The 12,308-nt window shown below is 47.6% G+C and overlaps 1 protein-coding gene across 1 annotated transcript in view; it reads left to right on the forward strand.

The window, feature by feature from the left end:
- The window catches only part of FHIP1A (FHF complex subunit HOOK interacting protein 1A), a 225,519-nt gene that overhangs the window by 202,590 nt on the left and 10,621 nt on the right, over positions 1-12,308 (forward strand). Inside the window, exons 9-10 of the mRNA XM_025873991.2 lie at positions 6,198-6,388; positions 8,494-9,645. Coding sequence (XP_025729776.1) covers positions 6,198-6,388; positions 8,494-9,645 — 1,343 coding nt within the window. The remainder of the gene's footprint in view (positions 1-6,197; positions 6,389-8,493; positions 9,646-12,308) is intronic.

The raw sequence follows: 12,308 nt of genomic DNA on the forward strand, positions 1-12,308 counted from the left end.
TTTTGTCTACTCATAGAGCGGTGCTCATTGTGTTCCGAACTGTCCTCAGAGATTGCATTAGCTTCTTTTTGAGGCCCAGGCATGTACCACGTGAAGGGGAAGAAATCGGCTCGTGGTTGCGACCTTTCCATGTCTGGGTCAGGGCTAGTCATTTCCAGGGCGTTAGAGGGACTCGTTTTGCATGGGGTCGTGGAAGACCTGTCCCACGTAACCACCTGCTCTTAGGCTGAGCCCCAGTACCTTCCTTGCTTCTTGAACTGAGGATGATGGTGATGATATAATGATGATTGTGGCCCTTGATTTAATATTTTCTTTTTTTTTTTTTAAGATTTTATTTATTTATTTGACAGAGAGAGAGGCAACACAAGCAGGGCGAGTGGGAGAGAGAGAAGCAGGCTCCCCACTGAGCAGGGAGCCCGATGCGGGGCTCGATCCCAGGACCCTGGGACCATGACCTGAGCTGAAGGCAGATGCCTAACGACTGAGCCACCCAGGCGCCTCTAATATTTTATTTCTAATTCCGCCTCGCTGCCTGAGGGAGTCGACGAGGGGAGCGGATGAGGGGACGTATGTGGGAGTCAGGCATGTGGCGGCCATGCGGGAAGCCTCAGCCTCCTGGTCTCCGTCTTCTCAGCAGCGGCCTCTTTCCCCTCTCACGTTTTCAAGTATTTTTAATTGTTGTAACATACACATAATGGAAAATTTACCAGCGTCACCGTACAGTTCAGTGGCATTAAATACATCCATGTGGTGGTGCAGCCTTTGCTACCATCCATCTCCCGCTCCCGGTCACCCTGCCACGCAAACACCCTGTACCCAGGACACACTCACCGATTCTCCCTCCTCCTGCCCCTGGAGGCTGCTCTCTGCTCTTCCACTTTGTCTCTGTGCATTTGCCGACTCAAGGGACCTCATCTAAGCGGAGTCATACCCTTTGGGTACCTGAATCATTTCACTTAGCATAGTGTCTTCAAGTCGTTTCCCGTTTCCCCTTCATGTCAGAATTTCCTTGCTTCTTAAGGCTGAATAATACTCCATTGTTATACCACATTTTGTTTGTCCATTTATTGTCGATGGGCCTTTTGGGTGGTTTCCACTTTCTCGCTGTTATGAACAATGCTGCTATGAACATAAGAGTGCACGTACCTCTCTTCAGCACCTTGCTTTCGGTTCTTATAGGTGAGTTACCCTGAAGTGGGGTTGCTGGTTCACATGGTAATTCTACTTGAAATCGTTTCTGTTTTCTGTAATAGCGGCACCATTTTATGTGCCCACCAACAGCGCACCAGGGCTCCAGTTCCTCCATATCCTTGCCAACACTTGTTATTTTCTGCCCAAGAAATGGTGTTTTAATAATCAAGCAAAAATGACAGGCAGATTTGTAGAACCAACTAGAGCTCTTAGAAATAAAAACTAAATATTACAATGAAGAATTGAAGGTTTGGGTAAATAGCATGTTTGAAGACACAAATTAAGAGAGAATTAATGAGCGAGGAGATGGACTGAAGAAGTTACTAAATTTGCAGCAGAAAGAGATAAAGAGATTAAAAATGAGGCCAAGGCTATGATGGTGGCGGTTAATCTGATCAAGGTGACACATCCCATTAGAGTGAGAGTGATCTGCTGGCTCGACTTGACCTAGTCTGGTTTTCGAATTTCTATCTCAGAATAAGGTGTTTGGGAGAATCAGTTGTGGTGGTATCTGTGAAAAATGTTTTCAAACACTGTAAAGTACTACACAAATTTAAAGGAGGAGAATTCCCTGGAAAATACATTTTAAACTAATGAAAACATTGTCTTTTCTGATATAGAATCTGTACAGAAGCAAGGACAGTGAAAAATCCTTATTCTTCTAGTCATTTAAACTTTTATCTGAAGGGACATAAGAAACCAGATTTATAATCTGTCCTTTCTGCCACTGTGGTGGTTCAAATGTGTATGATAGACTCGTAGATCTGGAGACAGCAGAGCAGTCAAGATTCTGTGAATCTCCTTAAATGAAGCTAATTGTTAGGTGATAAATAATATTGTCAATAAAAAATTGACGATATGTCAATTTTTGTTGCAATCCAAATACTCTTCAATACTGACATTTCAAAGTGATAATCCGTTTGCAACTGATATGTTTCTTTCAGTTAGCATAATATCAGGAAATGGAAGTTGAAATAAGGTACCCCAAAAGAGAGGCTATTTTGGTGAGTGAGAGCCAAGGAGAAGCTGTCCACCTCCGTGGATGTGATGTACAATAGGCCAAAGGCAGGCAGGAGATGTTGATAAGCAGGGAAGTGACAGATTACCCCATGTCCCTGGCACTTTCCAGTTTAAGCAAAAACAATTTTTTTAAAGATTTTATTTAATTATTTTGAGTGAGAGAGAGCGAGTGAGATCGAGCATGCGTGGGAGGGGAGGGGCAGAAGGAGAGAGAGAATCTCAAGCAGACTCCACGCTGAGCGCTGAGTCCAACATGGGGTTCCATCTCACAGCCATGAGATCCTGACCTGAGCTGAAATCAAGTCAGATGCTTAGCCCAATGCGCCACCTAGGCGCCCCTAGGCAAAATTTAATTGCTTAGTACTCTGAACACCATTTCTGAATATTCTGGTAGGGCTTTCCGCCCCCCCCCCCCCCCCAAGTGCCGGTCCATTGTCAGGTTTTTGAATTGCATTGCCTGTTGTGTTCAGATAGAGGATGTTTTGCTCCAGGAGAAGCTGCGTGTCCACTTCAGGAACATTTCCATCTTGCATGGCAGTTAGGTGTCTAGAGGAGAGTGCAAAAAAAAAAAAAAAAAAAAGAAAGAAAGAAAGCCAGCCTAGGGTAAGATAAATAAGAGAAATATGGTCAAAATGTCTTTGAAAAACAGTCTTTTGAAATGTACTGATGTTGCTTTGTAGATTTTGGCCTATCCGGGTGTTACCGAGGTTCTCCCCACCTCTTAGAAGCACCGTGCTTACTTCATTGTACTCACTTCACTGCTTTGTTTTGCTTGTGTTGCCCGTCAGTGTAACATGCAGTAGGCAATATATGTGCTTCGTTATTGATTGTCTGTCACTGAGTTATTTCCGAAGCGATGATGATGACTTGCTTCAGTGAGTGATATCCAGGAAAACAGACAGTAGGCGCAGGGATGCTGAGCCTTGGTTGGGGAAGTGATGCAAAAAGGGGAGGACAATATGGACAGTATCATTTTTTCCTGCTGTATTGTAGGACGGCTTTGGGTAATTCGGATGTCTAAAGTTAGTTATTCGTTTCTGATTATTTTTACTACTTCCTGATTTTAAACAAAACCCCCGAACAAAGTAAGTATAGTACACATGAATAGATGGCTTGATGACAAACACCTATATTAAATTCCTGAGTGATTTTTCTCCTATTACAGCCACTTCATTTTGATATTTGACATGAGGGCAGCTTAAGGCATTCATTCTGTTCCTAATCTTTCCCTGTAAACATTGGGACGACAGAAGGTCAACGTATGGTTTTCCCGCTCTTCCCTCCGGGATAATTCTTTATTACAGAAGCACACTAGAAGTACTGCTTTGAATATAAGGTGGAGTGGGGGTTATCCATTTGAACCGACTCTCCATTTTCAATTTGATAGAACCTCTCCTTCAACCTATAGAGGAATCTCCGTTTATTTGATTTACTCAGAAGAAAATTCTTAGTTTCTCCTGAAAACCTGTGTTTGCGAAGTTGCAAATTCCCAATGACTCTTTATTCTAATATAATTTCAAGCTACCCACTGGTGATATTTGATAAATAGCTTTATTAGGTTTGATCCAGTGTTCCATTTTTAAAAAATACTTCAAAACAAGGAGTAGAAATCTATGTATATCAACTTAAATCATGAACTGTGCTTGGTTTGAGCTGTAAGTAGTCATTGAGTTCCTGCAGTATGTGAACGCAGTGAAGCGGTTTATTTCTTAAATAACTAATGATCAAAATAAAGAAACAGTAAATCCTGTGTCATCTGAGTTTCCCTGGGCCTCACCAGCCTGTGAGAACAGATCAGTTCATGTCAGCAAGCACACGATATGTTTTTCCTGATCCTCACCCCTCATGTAAGACCTTGGTCTTAGGGAGGGGTCTTAACGCATGGTCACGAGCAAGTCTGTCCCCCACTGTCGTTGCCACAGTGACGTCTGGCATGGCCTCCTCATGCGCCGTTTCTTCACCACTGGCGTTCAGATACAAGACCCCAAAGCTGGGCCAAGAATTAGCACAGACCCGCCCCCTTTCCCATAGTGCCTTCCCCTCTCTCCTTTCTGCTTGTACGACCTTTGGTTTCCATGCACTCCAGCTTATGAAAGTAGATGCCACCACCGCAGACAGGCGGGGGTCTGTCTGCAGACCCACCAAAGCAAGATGAGGCTTCAGGTGTGTGGGGGGCTGGGTGCCTGAGGGGGCTGGGACCCCCTGGCAGAGCACTGGGAGGATGGCTTGGGTTTTTTTTTGAGACTGGAAGGGGTAAGTGGCAAGGTTGTCATTTCATAGCTTGAGAGTTATTAAGGCCTTTACTGTAAAGCACCAGGAAAGGAATTCAGTCTGTTTTCTGCCTTGACTCGGGCTCTAGCAGTCGGGCAGCTGTTAATGTATACATAGGTTTTCCTCATTTGGATCAACAGGAGATGTGGGAGAGTTGTTTTCAGGCCTCAAGACATACCCTGAAAGGTGTACTTTCATCTCTTTCACCGAATCCCACATCATAGCTCGTTGTCATCGGTCCCGCCTCTTTCTCAAGAGCCAAAAACAGAACCAAAACCATTCTGGTTGATTTGAAGATTGTGGTTGTTCGTAGAAGGGCTCCGGGTCTTTGGGAATTGGCTCCCATACACATGGGACCCTTGGCTCTGGTATGACGCCTCCATCCCACTTGCTCCATCTTTGTTTAAAGAAACAGGATAGTCTTTCTCCCTGTTCAGAAAGTAAGCCATTTAAGCAAACTTTATTCTACCTGTGAAGCCCACTGATGTGCTCCAAGAGTCAGAAACGTTTGCCCAGATTTTCTTGCCTCTAGGTTCATAGTGATACTAATTTATTTTTGATCACCAACTAAAACTGTTTTGTGTAAAAGGGGGCCTAGTGCTCCTTGTGAGCCGCTGTGATATTGTGATTTATAATAAGAAATACATATTTGGTCTATGTCCTGTGTCTGGCACAGAGCTCCTTAAACCTCTGGAATTTCCTGAGTGATGAGAGGAACAAAGGTGTGTTTGTTATGTTAATGAGGCCAACCTAGGACCCAGCCTGCGGAGGGAGGCTGGTTGCCAGGAGACCCAACCAGGTGATTAGAGGGTTAGAACTCAGTCCCACTCCCCTGACCTCTGGGGGAGGGGAGACGGGCTGGAGGTTAAATCGGTCGCCAGTGGGCAGTGATCTAATCAGTCACGTCTGTGTAATGAAGTCTTCCTAGAAATCGAAAAGGATTGGGTTCAGAACCTTCCGGGTTGTTGAACACATGGAGATGTGGGGAGAAGGGCACTCCTGGAGAAAGCATGGAAACTCTGAGCCCTTTCCCCACACCCTTCCCTGTGCATCTCCTCCCTCTGACTCTTCCTGAGTTCTGTCCTTTTCTAATAAACCAGTGATCTAGGAAATAAAATGTTTCTCAGAGTTCCCTGAGCCACTGCAGCATATTAGTTGATATCCAGGGAGGTTGTTGGAACCTCCGACTTACAGCGGGTTGGTCAGACTGGGCTTGCGATTGTCATCTGAAGTGTGCGTATGTTGGGGGACAGTCCTGTGGGACTGAACCCTTAACCTGTGGGATCGGACGCTATCTCCAGGTAGATAGGGTCAGAGCCGAGTTGAATTGAAGGACGCCCTGCTGGTGTCTGGAGCATTGCTCGCTTGTTGGTGTGTGGAAACCCTTCCCTTTCTCCCTCACCCCCATGTTGGAACTGGTGACCAGAACACCTTTAGCCACCATATTTTCTCATGGTCAAGGGATAGCAGACCCATTAAGAGAGGAGACGGTTCGTGGAGGTTTTAGCGCAAAGGACCTTACGTGCTCTGCAGAGGGGTGGTTCTGCCAGAAGTAAGAAGCCCTTGACGGGTCTTGAGCTAGGGAGTGAACGCTGGGGGCTGGTCGGATGCATGGATTGGGAGTGGGGGGAGGATGAGTCCAGCCCCGGGCCAGCACTAGTCTGATGGGAATGGGCGTCGCAGAGACCGAATGCAGCCTGTGTTGTCCCTTCCAGGTATCTGATCCCTTGCAACCACATGATGCTGAGCCAGAGATGGGCCGTGAAGGAGAGAGACTGCTACTCTGTTTCTGCGGCCAAGCTGCTCGCCCTGACCCCCGTCTGCTGCTCCAGCGGGATCACCCTGACGCTTGGCAACCAGGAGAGGGATTTTATTCTCTGGTCAAAGTGTACGCACACTAGTTCAGGTAAAAGGAACTGGCTAGGGGCTGATCTTTAAACGAAAGGATGCCAGATGCCATTCCTCCTCGGGATATGTGTCTCTCTGGGTAGACGGGGAATAATGTTGTGTGTCCCATTTCTTTAATGAATAGCCTGGGTGGCGGTCTTCTTCTGCTTCGTCCAGAGTTGTGGCCACTTGGTAATCAGGGTGCATTGAAATGCCCACCAGTCACCGGGTCAGTGTTCCCAGACCTTTATTTTAACCAGGCTTTCTCTCGCATCCTCAGAGTACAGATATGGAAACATGTGCCAGCAGGTGTGGAGATGGTTATAGCTAGAGACAGGATTAGCCCTTATTTTAATTTCCAAAATGACTCATTTGTGGTTGTTTGCCTGCCAATAACCTGTCATTGTACAACTTGAAATTCGTGAGATGGCAGCAATATCTGATTCATTTGATTGATCTACTGAGGGTTTTTTTTTTAAATAAATATTCTATTTTTTAAAAATAGGACTTAGAGTACATGTGCTCTTTGCCAACTGCAGTTGATCTTACACAAGTAAAATTTAGATGGTCACCTATATCAGCCTTGGCCCTCAGGCAGGCAGCTGCAACAAGGGGACATTTGTTCATGCTTGGTGGTCAGAAGGCTATTTCAGTTCAGGGAGGTTCTGCCTGACAAAGAGTCCAGCCCTGGGAATGACCCCGGTGTTTCCAGTCTGTATTCTGATAGCCCCCCAAACAATGTCATCCTGTCGACCCAGGTACCATCCTGTTAGAGAAAGCATTATTTTATCTAAGAGCTGGGCTCCTTGGCTAAGAAAATATCAGGGTGTTTGGTGTGAGTGTAATTGTTACAAATTAAGGTTGTCATATTGATTCTTTAAATAAAGATACAGTGTCTCATGGAAACTAATAATTTATGTGGCAGGAAGACAAATTGGATTTTAAAGATATTTTCCGACGAGGTAAACCAGTACGGTTATCTTCTCTTTTCCTTCCTGTAGTCATTTTTTAGAACCTCTTTGAAAATTGATGTCTTTTTTATTTACTAAGAAAGTTATTTCAAGAATGATGCTGGGGCTGACCTTGCTGCAGAATTCCAAATTTAAGTTAAGCAAACCATCGCCGAATGCCCACAACTTTTGCCACGTTCTTTCCCTGTCATCACATTGAATCCTCTGAAGAAAGTAGTGTTTCCATTTTACAGATGAAGAAACGTACTCAGAGGACGTGACTTGTCCAGGGTTACACAGCTGATAGGTTCTTCCCACTCTTCTGCTCTGGGGTTGCCTTCCCGTGGATGGGCGCCTAGTGGATGGATGGCTGCACAGGCAGGCGGGTAGACAGGTCATGTCATATCCAGTTCTGGCCTGGCCTGGTAGAGAGGTAGACGATGAAGAGACAAAGATGCTTGCAAAGGTGTGGCATCGAACAAAGTGAGCACGGAGGTTGACCACCGACAGCCTGTGCTCGGGCCGTGGCCCTGCCACTGACTAGTCAGTTGGGTGATCTTTTGTCTCTGAGCCTCAATTCCTTTGTCTGTAAATGGAGAAGATGCTATCTGCCATAGAGGTCCTTTGGGAGGAGTAGTTAGTGTTGGTAAAGCACCTGCTGTAGAAGAAATCCTAGAGTTCTAGGTCTCTGTCTATGCTTCCATACTTCTGTGAGGGCAGGGGTTCTGTTCTTAGCATTCCTTCTTCTTCTTCTTTTTTTTTTTTTTTTTAAGATTATCTATTTATTTATTTAGAGAGAATGTGAGTGGGGGCGGGGGGAGAGAGAGAGAATCTCAAGCAGATGCGGAGCTCGATCCCAGGACCCTGAGATCATGACCCGAGCTGACATCAAGAGTTGGACGCTTAACCGGCTGAGCCACCCGGGCGCCCCCTTAACATTCCTTTTTTTTTTTTTTTTTGGTGTCAGGAGTGGGATTAACATTCCTTCTTAAAATCTAACCATTTTTTCTGATTCAGAAATCGTTTAATCAGAAATGATTAGAGCTATAGTAGCTGGGGAGGCAGAATCTTAGCACCCGCGTGAGTCACATCCGTGTCCACTGCCTGTGTCCGCTCACCTCTTGGAAGGGTAAGCAAGGGGCTCGTTCTGACTCATTTGTGCCTCCCATGGCAGGGACCGTGGAGCAGCCACGGGCTGAGGCGTTCTCTCCGTCAGCCTGCATCGTGGAGTATGGCAAAGCCCTGGACATCAGCTACCTGCAGTACCTGTGGGAGGCCCACACCAACATCCTCCGCTGCATGAGGGACTGCCGAGTCTGGTCCGCCCTGTATGACGGAGACTCCCCCGACCCTGAGACCTTTTTCCAGAGTCTGACAGAGCCCAGTGCTCTCACCTCCCCCTGTCCCGTGGTCTGGCTCCCGCAGCAACTCCCCAAGAGGACCGGCCCCGCGCTGGCTCCCAGAAAGGAGAAGAGCCAGACCGAACTGGAGTGGGACGACAGCTACGACACGGGCATCTCCTCGGGGGCAGATGTGGGCAGCCCCGGGCCTTGTGATGACCTGGAGGATTCAGGCCCGGCGGCGCCCGCTGATCCCCCCAGACACATCCAGGAGATGAAGAAGAATGCCATCCTGCTCTTCAAAGGGTCCTACATCGAAGAGTCTGACTTTCAGGATGATGTGATAGTGTACAGGCTGTGCGCCGAGAAGGACGCTGAGGACACCAGGAGTCCCCAGGAGGGAAGCGCAAGGCCCTCCAGCCCCGGCCAGACTGAGGATCGGGGTCCCCCCCTGAACAACGGCCCCCTGCCCAGCCCTCAGTCAGAAACAGATTCAGAGGAGGCCAGGGCCAGGGACAATTCAGACCCGTTTCAAAACGTATCCAAGGAACCAAAACAAGAAGCTGAGCCTGAAGGAGCCCTAGAGTCAAACTCCGAGTTAGCGCCTCCGCTCTCCGAGGCAGAACCCAAGTCAGACCTGATGGTCATCAACCCGGCGGGTGAAGACTTCATTGCCCAGTATGACCAAATCATTAAGGAACTGGGCTCTGGCGCCGAGGGCTTGAGAGAACAGACTTGCCCCGCACCCGAACTCTTGCATCTCCCGAAAGAGCAAGAGGGGAAGGAAGAAGAGAGTGAAGGAGAAGAGGAGGAAGCGGAGGAGCGGGAGAAGGCCCTGGAGGAGGAGGACGATGACGATGCCGACTTTGATTCTTTTATAGCAGAAACCCCCACCACTGATGCCGTGCCATCCCCATTTGGGCCGAGAGACGAAGCTGCCTTTGCCAGTCACCATCCTGTGAGGACTCCGAGCACCCCGTTCACAGGTGATGATCTCGCATTGCTTTCTGATTTCTGCTTTTTTGAAAGTCTGTATTGCGGCAGGGGAGTGAGGTAGGGGGAGGGAAGGAGCATTATCAATTTACCTAACAGAGGGGGTCACAGTGTTTCTGTGAAGAGCAGAGAGGGCTGGTTTCATTTTCATTTTATTTTATCTTGTCGTTCTAGCAATCTTTTTTTTTCTTTCCCCCAGCCAATCAGAGGATATATTGCACAGTTGAGTAACTACTTCCCTTGATCCGTGTGTGATAAACTAATAGGACCGGTGAAACCACACAAAAAAAATCCAGTCTCATTATTTAATAGCCTCATTTCCTTTAGTTTAATTACTTTTTCTCCATAGCATGTGTTTTTAGGTGTACTGAAAAAATTATGGTTTCCCCCACTAGAAGGCACAGGTGTTGGATTATTCTCTGCACTTCCCCGGCACCTGAACAGGGAACAGAGCGCACAGTGGGTGCTCAGAATACCTGCTGAATAAATGTAGCTGTGTACACACATTGGAGACCGTTGGAGTTAGTTACACCTTTGCTTGGGAGCTCATTTCAGATCATCTCAAAACCTTTATCCAAAAATAAACAGGCTAGACCCCACATGAACCTGTAACTCTGCCAGAGAATGGGTGTGTCCGGTGATACACCCCTAACAACGGGGCAATCATATAAGAGCCGAGGGGGTAGGATAGGGTATCAGATAAGTGGATCGAGTTGAGGCATTGTGATAGAAAACATCATTAAATATTAGCCAGTCAAATCTGAATCTGCCAATAATGGAGCAGAAGGAACTGGCGCCGAGTGTTCATCAAATGCAGGGAAAGCTGGGTCGGGACCCCTGAACAGCGTTCGGGCAGCGAGGAGAGGTCCCGTTAGGAGCTGACATCCCAGTGACCTTGGAGTCGGGCTGTGGGGGGGGTGGATCCTGGCTCTAGCACTTGCAGCTGTGAGGTCCTCAACCCCCTGATTGCTCCTGTGGGGATGGAATGTGATACTGGGCACGGGGTGCGTGTGTGTTGTTATTGCCGTTATTAGAGGCTTGCCCTTCTCCGGCCGGCGGGGAGCAGCTTGGTGAGTCTCCAACCATGCTCCACTTACTTGGGTCACCCGAAAGAGAAGAAATCAGATGATCTTCTGGTCCAGCCCGTAGGCTTAATGTGATTTCAAGTAGCTCTCCCACCCTCCTCCAGGATTTATTCATCTATTTACTGATGCCTGACAATTTAGTTAAAGAGGGTGAAAGCTTTTAATTCCACAATTAAAAGGCTTGAGGTTCTAGTTGAGGTAACATTTCAGTGTGAATGGGTTTTAATTAAAAAATTCAATCAGTCAGTCAATCATAAGTAAGAAGAATTAGATAATCTCAGTTTTCCCAGGTGATAGGGCAAAGGGGAGGAGAGGGGAGGGACCCGGAGGGCCGTGGCTGCCTGAAGGAGGGGCAGGGAGCTCAGTGGAGGGAAAGGGGCACTGGTCCCCTAGCACACACCCCCATTTTACCTGGGGCCTGCGCCCTTGACTCTGACCCAGCTGGACATCCCAACTTTGCAGCTTGCTCTCCTGGAAGTGCCAGCCACCCAGGGCTAATGAGGGTTGTTCTTTAGAATGCCAGCTTTCTTAGAGGGGAGCTTCAGCCCTGGGAAATATGTAGATTGAGGAAACAAAGTCTAGCTCAGGGCAAGGAGTAAAATCTAATACAACACCTTATTCAGTAATATCAATACTCTGCATAGGATACACAGGAGAACCAACACAATGTAATGTGAGTTTTTTGATACATAGAGATAATTTTAACTAAAACTTTGCTTTTTTCCCCCTCCTTTGGAATTCGTACACAGCTTCAGGAGAACATCTTTCCTCCTAACTTTGTAGTTTCCAAACTACGTTAACTTCCATCCCTCCATGGAATCCTGATTTCCACTGAAGTGAATTTGCTTCTCAGCAAAATCAAAGCATTCCATTTCATTTACCTAATTAACGTTATTTGTGCATTCAGTAACATCTGATTGACCTCCTAATGCATGGCAGGTTCTAGGCCAGATACAAAAGACAGAGAAACGGAGGAATTCCCAGGCTTTCAGAGGAGACGTGGCCAAAGAAGTGTGCTCACTTAGGAATGCATTATTAGCGATGTCTGGCATGCCCTAGGGGAGCGCAGGCTGGGGAGCGGAAAGACTTCCTGGAGGAGGGGCGCAAACGGTGGACAGGAGCTACCAGGTAAAAATAGCCCAAACGATGGTCCCCGGCAGAGGAGACAAGGGGCAGAAGACGAAGGAGCCTGGCCGTGCGTGCGTGGGTATGACAGATCTCGGCTCCCGTGAGGCACTGAGGTGTTTGAGACAGGAAGCCAGAAAGCTCTGGAGGTGGGGCGGGGGTGGGGGTGGGGGTGGGGTCCCTGGGCTAAGCTGGGAAACAGGGACCGAGTGCTGCCGGCACTGAAGAACCCGGGAGTGTTGCAGTTGGCAAGTGCCGTGACTGGTCTGTGTGGGCAAGGCCAGTGCGGAGTGGTGTGCAGAGTGTGCCCAGCACACTGCAGGGGGTGGGGGCACCTCCGGAGGAGCAGGTAGGAGGCGTTTATCATTGGATCAGAGTTTAGAGTGCCCTAGTGCTTTGTTCCTGGGAACCTGTCACAGGCCATGTTCACACCCGTGTGCCAAGAG

Source organism: Callorhinus ursinus, unplaced genomic scaffold (genome assembly GCF_003265705.2).
Source record: "Callorhinus ursinus isolate GAN/ISIS: 27379988/994484 unplaced genomic scaffold, GSC_fseal_2.0 scaffold4, whole genome shotgun sequence".
Classification (NCBI taxonomy): domain Eukaryota; kingdom Metazoa; phylum Chordata; class Mammalia; order Carnivora; family Otariidae; genus Callorhinus; species Callorhinus ursinus.